General features: G+C 38.7%; 1 protein-coding gene across 5 annotated transcripts in view; it reads right to left on the minus strand.

Annotated features, from left to right (window-relative positions):
- The window catches only part of VGLL3 (vestigial like family member 3), a 50,626-nt gene that overhangs the window by 23,493 nt on the left and 10,990 nt on the right, over nt 1-16,143 (minus strand). For 3 of the 5 annotated variants that reach the window (XR_642204.4, XM_003893804.5, XM_009198339.4), the window contains exons 2-3: nt 14,043-14,325; nt 4,169-4,699 (exon numbers count right to left, since the gene is read on the minus strand). Coding sequence is in view for 4 of the 5 variants with exons in the window: in XM_003893804.5 (XP_003893853.1) it covers nt 4,169-4,699; nt 14,043-14,325 (814 nt within the window). In the remaining variant the exon portion in view is untranslated. The remainder of the gene's footprint in view (nt 1-4,168; nt 4,700-14,042; nt 14,326-16,143) is intronic. The other 2 variants (XM_009198344.4, XM_009198342.4) reach the window with 2 other exon arrangements.

Consider the following 16,143-nt stretch of genomic DNA (forward strand, 5'->3'; position numbering starts at 1 on the left):
TTTCCTTAATTTCTTTAAGTAGATACAATGAAAAAAAGCATCTAAAATTATTAAACTATTTGCAATGAATTGAATGTTTATGACTCCCCTCCAAATACATTCAGATGTTGAAATCCTAACCCCCAAGGTGATAGTATAAGAAAGGGAGCCTTAGAAGGTAATTAGGTTATGAGGGTGGAGCCCTCGTGAACGGCATTATTGCCCTTATAAAAGAGATCTTCAAGGTTACTTTGCCCGTTTCATCATATGAGGTTACAATGAAAAGATGGGCACCTAGAAAACAGGCCCTTACCAGACATCAAATCTTTTAGAACCATGATCTTGGATTTCGCAGCCTCCAAAACTATGACAGTAAATTTCTGTTGTTTACAAGCTACCCAGTGTATGGTATTTTATTATAACAGCTTGAAAGCACTAAGACATCATTTCTCTACTAATGAAAATTTCATGTTTTTAGGCTGGGCGCAGTGGCTCATACCTTAATCCCAGCACTTTGGGAGGCCACGGTGGGTGGATCACGAGGTCAGGAGTTCGAGACCAGCCTGGCCAACACAGTGAAACCCCACCTCTACTAAAAATACAAAAATTAGCTGGGCAGGGTGGCATGCACCTGTAGTCCCAGCTACTCAGGAGGCTCAGACAGGAAAATTGCTTGAACCCAGGAAGTGGAGGTTGTGGTGAACTGAGATCGCAGCACTGCACTCCAGCCTGGGCGACAGACAGAGCGAGACTCTGTCTCAAAAAAAAAAAAAAAAGAAAGAAAGAAAGAAAAAGAAAATTTCATGTTTTTAGCAAGTTCCACTAAAAATAATTGGATTAATGTATTTATTTTCTAATGGATGTGAAATTGACCTATATTTTAATGGTCCAGGTCACTGGGACTTTGAGAAGTTTTATGACTATATGAAGGTTCTTCTCTTGGCTGCTTCGTAGTCACCCAATTATTGATGCTGAATTTTCAGCTGAGTCACTGTTTCAGGCTGTGTGGTCAGGTCAATGTGGCAGAGGTTATATAGAGGGACCCAAGTTTCACTGTTCTCAACTGCTCTACTACCCCTTCCTAGCTTGGTCCTATTATGCAGAAACTTCTGTTCATTTAAAAGTAGTTGGAAAAGTGGTAGAGTGGCTACTACCCTTTTGCTGTCCCTCTTTAGAGGATAGTGTGGTGTACAACCAGATCCCTGTCCCTTTAGGACCGAAGCATTTATTCTCGTGTTGCTGGCAATTCCTGACTCTCAGTTGCTTCTCTCTTTGGGAATTGCCTTCAGCTGAACAAACCCACCTCGCCTAATATCATGTCCCCTTCCCAGAAGCAGATCACAACTTCTAACTGGTCAATTCAGGAATGTAAAAGCCCAAACCCCTTGGCCCCAGGCCGAACAGTTATGAAGAACCATCTCACTCTGGAGCGCCTTGTAGAATCCAGGCCTCTATTAACTTCATCGGTGAGACTTCTTCTGCCCAAATCTCTTATCCTCCAAAGATGTTGCCCTGAGAACATTACCCCATAAATTGTCTACAAGCAAATCTGAGTCTCAGAATCTGTTTCCTAGAAACATTGACCTGCAACACCCCGTCTAACTCCTCTCAAAGAAAGAGAGATGTAATATTTGTTATTATATCTGAGTTTAGCAGAATAAAATGACCACATATGGCTCAGCCCCTTCCACTCTCTCTTTTTTAGGACAGCCTCGATGCATGATCGTGCACTGTCCTGCTTGTGCCTTTTGTAGGGAAACTGTACAAGAGTTAGGCCTCAGGTTATGTTTTTCAGAGAAAAATCTGATCAATCATCAATCTCTTCATAGTAATGGAGCTCTAAGCCATATAACAAGGAAGGTGTCCATAGGAATCTTCTCTGAAGTCGAGATTTTCCCCAGAACTGCATGTACCAGAATCTAAATATAGCTGAAGGCAGCGGGAGGTCTAATTGTGGCATTAAGTCTAATCTAGAATCTCCAATTCTGCCTGATCAATGATTATGCTAATAATTTTATCTTTATTTTCATGATTCCTTTGTTTTCTCAATTGGGTCAAAATTTATGAAACGAATCTTGATTGTCATCCTAAACCCACACTGACAAAGAGCAGCACACCATGCATGCAATAGGAAAACCTTCATCTTTCACTATTAACCATTTTAATAGTCGAATTCACCTAATTTTACCTGATTTACTTATACAAGGTGATGGTATCCCAGTAATCCCTTAGAGCAGGACACGTCTTAGTTCAAACTTCAGCTTGGACACATAACAATGCAACTTAAGCTAGTAGTTTTCTGAGCCTCAGGTTTCTTATTCATAAATGAAACTAACAAGAACTATCTCAGATTTAGTTTAAGAATTTAAAGTAATAGTGTGTGTGTGTGTGTGTGTGTGTGTGTATGTGTGTGAGCATTTATATATAAAGTACCCCAGGTAATGCCTCATATTGTGAGTAATAAATGCTCATTCATAGCTCTGTAAGTATGAAGAATTATCATAAATGATATCCAACTGGGTCCTCTCAAGAATTTCCAGGGGGAAAAATCCCTCTTGTCTACTTCCAAAAGGTGTGAGAATGGCTTTTCATGTTGATGAGATTATTTCAAGCTGAAATTCTGTAACAAGTCAGTGAATCAAGCTCACACTGAAGTGAACAAGTACAAAGCAGGCCATCAAAATGAAAGAGCAATAATCACATCCATTTCCGCCTTATTGGTAGAATTCATAGAGGGAAGAACATGCCCTTCACCTGAGAAGAGCATTGTTACTGTTGCCACATAGGTACCACATAAGACAGAGAAGAGCCTCCTGAGACCGGCTGTCCATGAAGGCAGCTGCCAAACTGAGAATTCTAATAAGATCTGGCCTCAGGTGTCACATGACTCCCAAGTTGTCTTTATTCTGTCAGTATGTGGCAAAGAAAGAAGGGAAGTCGGCGCTGGCTGTCCCATCACACCCTCTCCTGCAGAGGGAGTGCCGAGTCCCCTGATACTTTGTCTAGAAAAGCAGCTTGAAGCCAGTCTCCATAGGAAGCTGAAATGGCAGCAATGATCAACAATGGAAAGAAAGCTCAGTGGAGAAAAGTTAACCAAAATAAGAGTGTTCCACTCACGTCACGGGAGAGGTAAAATAAAGCTGAGCATTTATGACTCTGGGGAATTATTTGTTGTGAACCAGCACATGACTAAGGGTTCTCCATACTACACAAAAGCTGAGGAAGGAAAGAATTTCTTTAAGCTTTTGGAAAGAGAGTTCCAGTGTGCCACAAAATGTTCTAGCAAAAGAATCTGGGACCCACCACTTTGGACTCTAGGGATGCAATGATCAATTTGTCGTTTTGGTCTCTGATGCCTGTGATTTCATGAGCTCAGAACTATGAATACTATTAATATAACTAGTCTGGTTCAAAAACCAAGCTCAGACAGTTAACACGTAACCTTCAGAACTAGTGAATTCCAGAGAGGAGATGAATGCTCTGTGAAGAAATCATTTCCTTACTATTCGTTTCTAAATCTGTTGAATATAAATTTTATAGTAGTCTTTTAAGTCTTGTATTATTTAAATCAGACAGGAAGAGAGGAGAGGAACAAAGGAGGAGGAATAAGAAAGAGAAAAGAAGGAAAGGCAAAGGAGGGTAAAATCAGGGAAAGGAGGGCAGGGGAGGGGAGGGGAGGAAGAAAACGAAGAAAACATCATTCTTTTAAAATATGTTCCCTAATTCTTGTTCAAAAGGCTACACTATAGACTATATTTCAGAAAGCAGTTTTTATAAGTCATACATGAGGCCTAACAAAAAAAAGGAAAGAAAGAAAAATTACTCAAGTATACTATTTCTGAATTCTATTAGGCCTGACACATGGTGTAATGTACAGAGACATGGGAGATTTAAATAATGGACTCAGTTCTTTGTAAACAGAAGTTACCAGAGAGTCCATTTCAAAGGGACAGACTACTAGCCTAAGAGATGAGAGAAGAGCTCTGAGACGTTTCTCAGGCTGTATTGCATGAGCTAGTCATACCAGTTTCTGCAGGAATGCAGAAATTATTGCAAAATGGCTAGCTTCCATAAACATGTTGGTAAAGTTTAACTTTACAGATAAGAAAAAATAATTTCAAAACAAATTTCCACCTTTCCTTAAATTAACTTTATCTTGTTAGAGAAAGAAAGAAATCCAGCAGCTTACCTGTATCAAATCCCACACTTGGCACTATGTCTACTGTCCCATGAAAGGCTCCAGCCCATGCTGAGGTAGCAGAGGTGACTGTAGTCGGTTCTGTCTTTGTGATGTCACACTGGGGAGCAGGAATCCTGGCCGCATGCACTGAAGGCATCAGCAGAGGCCCATAGGATGGATCCAGGGCAGAACCGGCAGGAGGGTGGTGATGGTGGTGATGATGGTGGCGGTGGCGCATGTGGGCATGAGGGTGGTGGTGCCGCATGTACACGTCATGCATATGGCTGTAGGATGGGCTCACCTGAGATGTCAAAGGATAAGGCCAGGACTCAGACACAGCAGGGGGAGGGGCTGGGCCAGTCTGATGCAGGCTGTGTCCTGGCCAAGGACTGGGATCAGCTGCAGAAAAGGTGCCAGGGGGTCCAGTGACCTGGAAGTCAGGATGAACTCCCCCCAGACAAGGTGCAGGTGGGGGCTGGTAAGAGCTGGTCCAAAAGGAAGTTGGGAAACTATTCCGTTGGCTTGAGAGAGCTGAGCTGTCTGAGAAGACAGAAAATAAAAAACATGATTAACATAAGACTCAGTTTTGGGATAGACTTGCCTCTAATTGTCCAATAATATTTTACAAGCAGTCAAACGAGCATGCACTCTTATTCTTCCCAAACAGGGGTGAACTGATACCAGGTTGGCCTCTGGGCTCGCAAGCCAGTGGGTCCGTGTGCAGGATCCAAAGTGTTGAATGAGCCTCCCTCCATTTGCTTTGTTTGGCTTATGCCGTCACAGTCTGTGCTAAGGTTTGCAATTTGGGGATTGAAAAATTTCATTTCCTTCTGAGTACCTTGCAGCCATTAGGGGTAAGAGGAGGTCATAGCTACCCACTTCACTGGTAAAGAAAGCTTATGCCATAAATGAGGTTTATATAAGTTGGAAATGATCATATTTACCAACTTCTAAATGCAAATACGATTTTCATTTAAAGGAAAGATTTTAATGCCGAAGGTAACAATGAAAGTAAGATCACAATTACTTATACTCACTAACACTCATTTTCCATTAAGAAGAGTGTATTCTAGCCTCATTTTATTTGTTTATTTTCTGTGGAGATCTGGGAGTCTCTAGACCAAGAATAAAAACGGTCAATATTTAATACAGTATCAAATGTCCAACACTATGCCAGGGGCTTTTCATGGATAATCTCACAGGAGTTTCATTCCAGGCCTATGGGGTAATTATTGTTATTATCCCCATGATGAGAAAATCCCAGCAGAGAAGAAGCCTAAGGCTTAAGATGGCAAGAATGGGACTAGGCTTTGAAGCCAGGTGGCCTAAATGGCCAATGGCTGGTCCTCTTCATAAAGTGCCACAAGAGGGCACAATTGAAGCTATGAACCTCAATGTCTCGAATTTGGTGAAGATCCTATGGAAATGATAAGTGGAGGAAATTCAAGTAGAGGTCATGGGTTTGAGGAACTATTTTGGGGAGATGGAAATATCAAAGAATAGCACTTAGAGACAAATAAGAAAGAAAATCATCCCCTAACTCTTCATCAATTCAATTTCCTACTCGATCTTAACACATTTATACATGACCTACTGTGTATCAAACGTAGGCATCAGGGATGACCAAATGGACACCATTTTTAGTGACAATCTGCAGAAGGATAGATAAGTAAAACCAGACATGTGCAAGGTGACACGGTAGGTATTCTCCCAAAAGGAAGCACAGAGAGCACCGACCCAGCTTAGAAAGTGATAGGTAAGTGGAAGCTGACAGGCTGAGCAGGGGCTAGCCCTGGGAAGAGAGCTTTAGGCAAATGGATCAGCACATAAGAAAAGGCCATATATTACACACACACACACACACACACACACATGACAACAGCAGCATTTGAAAGACAAAAAGAGTTCGGTACACAGAAGGTGGCAAAAGAAAAAATGAGACTATTGAAATAAGGACCCAGACGGTGTAGACTTGCTGGCCATGGTACTGAATATAAATTCTATTCTGAGGTGGTAGGGTCTCAATGGGCTTTGAAGGGTTTTAATCTAGGAAGTGACATAGTCAAATCCATTTGTAGAAAGGTCAGTGCCTCCACCTGTAGCCTGTTGCCTACAGTGTTGTGTAACTGAACAAGCACTGGGCTGGGAGACCAAGGAGCCCAGCTTTCATCCTAGGTCTTACCCTAGGACCCTCGTTTGATCACCCCATATGGACCCATTGATCTTTCCATGGCTTACTTTCTTTTACTAAGAAAATGAAGTATTTGGATCCATTAATTCAAATTATCTACTGGTTTAATACTGCTAACAGTCTGTGAAGTGCCCCATGGATTATTTTTAACTATAGAAGAAGATATCTACTAAAGACATTAGTCATGCAAGTTTAAAGAGAATATTTGTATACTGAGTTCCACATGAAAGAAACTTGCTAGATCTTTCCATTGAATGAAGGGTAAGAGTGGAGGATATCTTAGGAAGTATTTTAAAATAAGAATATTCAAAACATTATCTATGTTCTCACTTCATAAATTTCCAGGCCATACTTTTCTTACCTCAGGGAAAGCTTAAAAAACTTCAATCAACCACCACATATATCATTTGGTTAACATAATTAGGCTATTAATGTGGTGTTTGAACATCTCTTCTCCCCTAACGGCTGTGGCAGCAGCACTGCAAGCTCTTCCATTCTCTCCCCTTCAGCCAGGCATGGGCACCAGAGCTGTGATCATTTATCCCATCCATCCTGTGGTCAAACAGCTATTCACAGTCAATTCCCTCCCTCACAACATCTTCATCGATCTCAAAACACTCGGGGGAAATCTAGATGATGATGTTCTTCAAAAGGCAAAGAATGGAAGTGCACACTTTAAATCTTCAACCAACCTCAGGAAACTTGTAATTGAATGGTTTTGTTAAAATCAAAATCTATCCAAAAACACCCCCTATGATCAACCTTACTGGCATTGAGGTAAATATGTTTTCTTGAATTAACAATCGTCTCTTTGCAACGTATGAAAAATACTATTAATGACAAGAAGGAAAGTCATATAAGTTGTAAGAAGAAAATTCAATATGCCTCATGTGATGGTCATTTGTAGAATATTTCAGTCACACCCACAATGAAAGCCATCAATGTTTAAACTTAAAATCCATTCACAGAGTTTAGAGAGGCTCCTTATTCTACATAGTTCATCCCTGCTACCACACGTCTGCCACTTTGCTCTCACAACCGCCATCTTGTGGGACTAAAGCCTTCATTCTGCTCCTAACTTCCATCTCCTGAGGGGCTAGAATCCTATTATGAAAACTAGTTAACCGCAACCACAAGTAAGTGCCAGAGATACAGAATTCCCCTTATTAAAATCCACTATTAAGATGTCAAAAGTACAGAGTATATACCATTTCTCTGTAAGCTTTTAGGCTCATTTATATGTACATGGAGCCAATCTTATTTTGTAGATGCTTATGCAGTTTGAATATGCAGGCACAAAAGGGAATAATGAATGAATTCCTTATCAAAAATATTATTGGTCTATTTATGAAGTACTGTACCATGATTAGTGAATACATTATTATTGAAAGTAGAAATCTATTTTTGAAAATGCACTCCATAAAGAATGAACAGAGTTTAAAAATGCTCCAGGGAAAAATAAAATTAAAAGGAACTTAATATTTTCCCAGTCAGTATGTCTCTTGAGATTAATATAAAGTTTGCAAAGATCTATGCAGCCCTTGAAAAAAAACCTGTTGCATTTACAATTGAAACAATATTGAATTGAAAATAAGTTTATGAAGAAGCTTATACTTCAGAATCACTATTCGGTGTCTTACTTGTTTAAAGAAAAAAGTCTTGATGCAAAGGAAGAGATGATATGCTTTGTTTCATGCCTGAGAATCAGTGTGCTTATTTCATATGTATGTAAATTTTTTTCATTACATGATTCTTTGCTTATGAGTACTTAATCACAGCCATATTTGTTGGATGAAGAAAACATATGAAAAGCTGTATGAGCTATTTCTATGCAATATTACATTTCAGGTTAGTGAAGGCAATACAGTACTTTATGCTATTAACACTATATGGTGATTTTGGATTCAATATTACCTGATACACAGATGATGTTAACCGATATTTGGATGATGCTGACACTGACAGTCTAACACATACAAAAAGCCCAACTGTAATTTTGATTCAATATGCATTTGGGGTTAAAAATATTACACACACATACATACACACAAGTTTATTTCTAGACAAAAAAGAAAATGGTAATATTGATACATTGTCTAATACGATCCACTCAAAGCAAACCTAGTAATCTCACTATCTGATTTAGACTGGAACATGGTACACCAGGTATTTCTTTCAATTTCATAATAGCTGGGATACTTTTTACACTGATTCTAAATGTCTCTTTAAAACACACACACACACACACACACACCCAAAAAACAATTTAAAAAAATCTCAGGGTAAAAAAGTTAAGAAAGATAAGATTCAAAATTTAAAGAATGATATAGCTTATTAATTTTGAAAATAACAACAACTAAATTAAAAGGAAAACGGGACAATGAAGTGTTGCAGAAACTCTAAGTCATCTTAAAAATTTCCAGAAACCACATTAGAATCAAAATTGATTCAAACATCATTATTAAATGTTAAAAGGTAACATTTTTACATTTTTTATTAATATCAGTAAAAAAAACAAAATTCTACTGAATTCTTAACCTAAAGTATTCTTGCTATAATTTCATTGCCATTCTCTTGTTGTTCTTCCCACGAAAATAAATGGCTGGGTCAGAGGTGAAATGACATGTGTTCCAGTGTTTTCTGTCATTCAGTAATTATGCATTACCATTATGCCCGAAGATTGCCCTCTAGTTACTTTCTTCTAGAGTTGCTCAAAATGGGCCTTGTGACTCTACAATGAGAGTTTCAAGGGATGATGTCAGAGGCTGACACTCCTTGGAGGCAGCAGGGTGAGGTTAGTCACGCCTCACTTTTTTCCCCATGTCTTGGTCCTATGGACATTCTGTTCATTTCCAGTATCAGCCAGCTCATCAGACAGGCCCTCCTTTTCCTTTCTCCATTCGACTATTTAGGTTTCGTATTTATTTCGAGAGTTTTTTTTTTCCCATGAGAATGAATTGCTCAAGCAGACCCTATGTACATCAATGAGCCAACAGATAATTTTCTTTGCAGCTACAGTATCAGTAAGATTAGCATTCAGGATGGTTTTAAGTCAGTGATCTACTCTGCTATGGCTTGACATAAGTCCTGCCCTTTTCTACAGGTACACACACACTCATTTCTGTGAAGATCAGTGCATAGACATATTTGAAGCCAATGTTTAGCTCTGCGCCAAATTAATCATATAGATTATTTTAAAAATCTTTATGATAACACTAGGAGAAGGGTATCAGTAAACACATATTTGTATGGAGATAAGGGAACAATCATATTCATTAGGTTTTCTTTTTTTTTTTTTTTTGTGATGGAGTCTTGCCCTGTCACCCAGGCTGGAGTACAATGGCACAATCTCAACTCACTGCAACCTCTGCCTCCCGGGTTCAAGTGATTCTCCTGTCTCAGCCTCCCAAGTAGCTGAGATTACAGGTGGCTGCCACCATGTCTGGCTAATTTTTTGTATTTTTAGTAGAGACGGGGTTTCACAATGTTGCCCAGACTGGTCTCAAACTCCTGACCTCAGGTGATCCGCCCGCCTCGGACTCCCAAAATGCTGGGATTACAGGCATGAGCCACCGCGCCCGGCTCACTAGGTTTTCTTAATAGAAAGAAATGAAATTCTTTCAACCCTGTTAGAACATATAGCAGGATTAGAGGTAACTGGTAAGACATTGCCAAATAAAATACATGTACTTCCTGTCATTAAGTGTTTGCCTTACAGCTGAAAAACACATAAAAAAACTTTCCTAGCTTCATCAAGGAGACATACATTCAAAGTATAACCATTATTCCATTATTAGCTGACACACACTATTCTTTGTTTAAAGATTTACCATGGAAATCTATTCTGCAGTTAAACTTGATTCAGTTATTTAATTTGTTTGTGGCATAGTAGCACTTCTGTGGCACTGTAATAACTTTATGCTGTAAACTAGACCCTTTAACACTTGGTCAGCAGTTCCTTTCTAAGCATCATCGCCATGGCCACTAACATTATCATTAGCCTTTAGTATCTACTATTATCTAAGACTCTGTGTTTTCTACCAAAAACACAAAGTTCCAGAAAACAATGTTCCTGGATAAAGGCTCAGGGTTTGTTTTCCATGTGCCAAATGAGTGGAAACTTACTTCAGGAAAAGAGAAAAGGCATCTGACTTTCATTTAGCACCTTGAGTCAACCTCTATGCTAAATTATTCATATACATTATTTAAAAATCTTTACAATAACTCTAGGAGATGGGTATCAAACACATATTACAGTTGAGGAAGTCGACGGAAGAGATTTCAATTTAGTAATCCAAGATCACATTGCAAGCAGAAGGTAAAGGCTGGAACATGAATCTAAAACAAATGGACTCCAAAGACTGCATTTTCCAATTCTGTGTAGCCTTGCCAATTAATATTAAATTGCCACCAACTCTCCTGTTTTATGAGAATAAAAATGTGAATCTCATTTTACTGAACCTCTTCTTTAAGACATTTTCTGTATCTTTAATTATCGTTTGTGGCTGCCCTATAAATCCTACACAAGTTTTATATATTTATCTAAATCTGACTAATTCACAACTGAAGACAATTATGGCAAAGATCTAAGAAAAGCAAATAATACCTTTGAAATTATAGAACTTTACAGGAGAAAAGATTTTTACCAATTCTTTGCTTCAACCCCCTTATTTTATAAATAAGAAAACTATACCCAAAGATTTCATGTAACTTATTTCCAAGAAATTTGCTATTAAAGACTCTTTTGTCTTCTAATTCTGGATACATGGTATGAAATTGGTTCATTTAATTCAGTCACTTAATCATTAAATTAATATCTATTTCAGATTTTCCACATAGAAACACATTGTCGTGAGCATCAGAAAAAATTAGGTACCATAAGAAGATACGGTATTTGTAGACTTAGTGGGAGAATAGGAGCTAAAAATTGAAGTGCATGCTGTGTTCTCCTGGTATACTCTGAAAAACTGATGTAAAAACCTGTAAAATAGCCGGGAGGGGTAGCTCGCGCCTGTCATCCCAGTACTTTGGGAGGCCAAGGCAGGTGGATCACCTGAGGTCAGGAGTTCAAGACCAGCCTGGCCAACATGGTGAAACCCTGTCTCTACTAAAAAAAATACAAAAATTAGCTGGGCATGGTGGAGGCCCCCTGTAATCCCAGCTACTCTGGAGGCTGAGGCAGGAGAATCGCTGGAACTGGGGAGGCGAAGGTTGCAGTGAGCCGGGATCGCGTCAATGCACTCCAGCCTGGGTGACAAGAGCGAAACTCCTCAAAAAAAAAAAGTTCTAAAACATCTGTTCTCCACCTATCACTTTGCATTCCATTCGCCTCACATCAGCATCTTTGCTTCTCATTAAATAGTCCAAGCTCATTCCATCTTCAGGGCCTTTGTACTGTCTGTCCCGTGTGTAGAATTATTTTCCCCTAGGTAACCACATGATGAGTATTCTTATTTCCTTCAGCTATCTGCTCAAACGTAACTGTGCCCTACAGGGCTTTTGTTATCACCTTAGGTAAAATAACATCTTTTGTAACAATTGTTTGTTTACTGTTTCTACCCCAAGACGTCAGCTCCATGAGGGCAGAGCCTTGGGCTGTCTCAGGACTTAGCACATTGGGTAACACATAGCAGGAGGTTAATAAATGTTTGCCGAGTATGTCAATGAATAAAACAGGTGACATATTTGAAGATCAAATTTAAGATGGTTCCAAGAAAATTTTAATAATAGTTATGAAAACATTGCCTTGATTAGCCCTTTCTATGTTACACTTTTAACATCTGCTAAAGGACCTTGTGTAGTGTGTTATGCAAATTACAGGGAAAATGCTGACATGTTGTAGGGTTTCCACACATTCACAACATCCCACTGAAAATTATTTTGAATATGATACCATAGATAATCACCCTGGCACCAAGAAATAATTTAGGACATTAATTCTGATTTCTCACGTTAAATGATAACAAGGTTGCATATGCCCATGTGCTAAAAGAAGTAGACATTATATGTATTAGTCTATTGGGACTGATTATCTTAATAGGATTCATTATTAATATATCAAATTATTTATTAAAGCCATCTAATTCACTAATGTTTTCCTATTTTCTTCCTCTACAAATTATTAAAATTATTCATCACATCCTGTTAAATAGGACATTAGTCTATTACGTAAGCACCATAGTTTTCCAAGGACTAAGTCTCAGTTCTCATAGTAAGTCCATAATACTTACTAATCAAATAAGTAGAATGTTTTTCAATTCACTTCCATCAAGGCCTTGGATATATTATTTGTAATCCACCTTACCCTTTATAGTCACTGTTTAGTGTTGTTTATATTTACTGAAGAGAAAAATAAAGAAGGAAGGAAAGAAAAAAAAAGAGGAGAGCTGAGGAGGCAAGCAGAGAGGGAATGAAGGAGAGAGGGTAAGAAGGGAGGGAGGGAGAGAAGAAAAGAAAGATAAAGTAGGTAAGAAAAGATCAGGCCCAGCAATTCCACGTGGCCAGGACTTCTACAGTGGAGCAGAACCATTCCAGTGCTTCAGAGAAGGTACCACCAGTCACTGCTCACTGCTCACCTGGCCCTGCCCGCAGGTGGCCAGCTTTTCCTCCATGACAGGAATCACCCAGAGCCCTTGTTCAAGTGTGATTCCCACAGCTTCCTATGAAGATTCCAGTTCAACAGACTCGAGATAAGGGGGTCCTGCAAACTGTCCTTAACAGGACTAGATCAATGATTATCAGACTCAAGCCTGCATTGGAGTCGCTGGGAGGGCTGGTTAAAACACAGACTGCCCCATCCCAGAGTTTCTGATTCTGCACGTCTGGGGTGGAGCCCAAGAATTTGCACTTCTAACAAGCTCCCATGTGGCACCGATGTTCCTGGTCAGGAACATCATACCTCGAGAACCATTTTACTAGATCATTCCTATAACCAGGTGAGTTTGGAAGAAATCATCACTGTAACAAATTTCTCTGAAGCTGTCATTGGAATGACATATTATGTTTTTCTCCAACCCTGTAATTACCCTGATTTAGATGTCACCAATAATTTTCTGTGAGTCAGAAATCAGTTTCAAACATCTCTGTGACCTCAATATAGAGAGAAATAAAGGAGTCCAACGTGCAGCTCTTTCTTTATCAAGGTAAAAAACACTAGTTTAAACCATGTAGAGGCTGCCAAAAATGCCTAGATTGTATACTACAAAGAGTTAATACAACCACCAATCAGGATAGAGAAGTCTATTAAAAGAACACAGACAGCTTTCAATGTCTGTGTTCCTGGGTCAGACTCAGGTCTCTGGTATGTCACCACGTAGCACCTACTGGAATGAGCAAGAGCTAATTTTTTAAAAGCTGATTTAGACACGCCTATTATTTAGAGATCCAAATGGGGCCACTGGGGCTTTAGGAATGGTGCTTCGCAGCTCAGTGCGGCCACTATAAACTCAAGCCGGTTGTATCACTCCTTTCCATGAGGAATTGAAGGGGTGTGACTGCATCCTTTCCAACCCTGCATTCCACATGTGACAAAACCGATCCAGCTGTTTGTCTGAAAGAAATTCCTCGCTGTCCTTAAATATTAAAAAGCAAGTGGATATCCATCCTCAGGGGCAAGTCTCCAGCTGGAACCTGGTACAGGCAGTTGCGAAACGAAGACAGTGCCCTGGAGAGCATCTGCTTTTGAATTCTTACCTCGCCACAGGGGGGTTAGCCCCATCTTGCTTTTTGAAATGGCAGATTCTGGATGGAGGGTGATGGCTTGGCCCAAAGCTCTTGAGAAGTGTTCATCCACTACTGACCCAATGTCTCCCTGGAAATAAGTGAAAAGGACACAGCGAGAGTTAAGGTACTCCATCTCGGCAGGCTGGTCTTTCTCCTCCTCCTCCTCCTCCTCCTCCTCATCCTCCTCCTCTTGTTTGCTGGGAAGGGTGACTTCCAGAGAGTCCTGCATCTTGCTGAATACCGCTAACTTCTTCTGGGATGGAATAAACAAAACACAGTATCAAAGACAGTTTGTAAAAAGGCATTCACTAGTTAAGTTTTCACTTTAACAAAAAAACAATCTAAATATTAACATATGTTTGCAAACGGATTCTACTTCATCTGCTTTATTCCATCTTTTTCCTCCCCAAACCAGTTGCCTCCTTCCCACACTAAAAAAAAATAATATTAATAAAAAGTCTGTGATTCTACATTTGGCAAACAAACATAAAAGCCCATTATCAAATAGCATATTTTCAAAATAGGATTTTGTTTTTGTTTTTGCTTTTGGTTTTTTCATCTAGCTAGGCCAACGGGAGAATGACATTTTAAAAAAAGTTTTTCTTCCCAGTTTTGGTTTACTTTTAAAAATGTAACATACAGCAGTGTTACGGTTTAGGACAGAGAGGAATGACTGTCTGGGGGTGGGGTGGAGAAGAAAAGAACTTTTCATAAATAAAATAAACTAAAATAAAAACAGGAATGTAGCATCTTATAAAAGGATTTGGCAGATGTGCTGAACTCATTTCTCAAAAATCAAACTAAAATGACAAAATAAGTCTGTGTGAAGATGCATTTTACATGGAACATATTTTTCAGATGTTCCACTTACCATCATTATCATGAGGGGAAAAAGTTTTATTATGGCTTGCTGAAAATGTTACAAAATACTAGTAGCGGGTTAATCTTTCAAATAAAAATGAGAAAGATTTGTTAACTTAAAATGTTTAAAATATATGATAACTCTCATAATATACATTATGTCAGACAAGCTTCTAAAACTTTCTATTTATCACCTCATTGAATCTTTATAATTCTATAACATGGCTATTAATACTATCCATATTGTAAAGATTAAAAAGCTAAAGCACAGAAAAGTTAAGTTACTTGCCAAAAGTCACAAATCGTGTGAGCTGCAGAGTCCGAATGCATAAGAAAATCAGACAGGTATAGACATGTGTGTGCACACATGTGCTGGGGAATGGCAGAGAGGGGTATCTAGAGTATAGATATGCATGTGCATACATGTGGTAGGGAAAGGCAGGGAGGGACATCAAGAGTAAAACAATTACAAAAATGTATTTTGTATTGTTTTTCTGTGTAATACATTTACAGTTAATAGATATTTTATTATTCCTGCTTTTCAATATTTCCAAACATTTTTCACTGAGCACATATTACATTTATTATCAACTTCAAAGCGAATTACATATAAGAAGATAATGCTAAAGATTGTGAAATGTATTATTCTAGTGACCAAACGAGCTTTCTCTGTCATCCTTATGTCTGCAAAACCTGATCCTTGATCATACCATTTTTTTTTACTTTGAAAAAAATGCATGCTGGGAAATGAATGTGAATAGAAAAAGATAAATCACTCCAGAATACCCAGCAATTTTTCATATGTTAGCAAAATACATACCCCAGACTCTATATTTCTAATGTAATTACTAGCTTCAATATCTATAGCTCCAAATTATGAATGCACCATTCAGCAATTTGGCCCCTTTCCCCAGCAGTGAATATGTTGCTCTTGTATAAGGTGAGTACTGAAATATTCAGAAATACTATGAGCTTCTAGTTATCGTTTCAGGATGGTTATTTATAAATATATATTTTGCTTTTATTTAAAATTTGTGTCAGTATGGTTATGATTTGTTGATGAATAGATAAGTCATTCTTTGTAAGTGAATGTGCCCTGCTGATGAATAGGTAATTGCAATGACCGAGTGCTTTTCTTTCTCATAATCTACTTCTGCACAGATTTGAACATTTTTATATTTAACTTCAATAGTAAAAACACCATAGAACC

This window comes from Papio anubis, chromosome 2 (assembly GCF_008728515.1).
Source record: "Papio anubis isolate 15944 chromosome 2, Panubis1.0, whole genome shotgun sequence".
In the NCBI taxonomy this organism is placed as follows: Eukaryota; Metazoa; Chordata; class Mammalia; order Primates; family Cercopithecidae; genus Papio; species Papio anubis.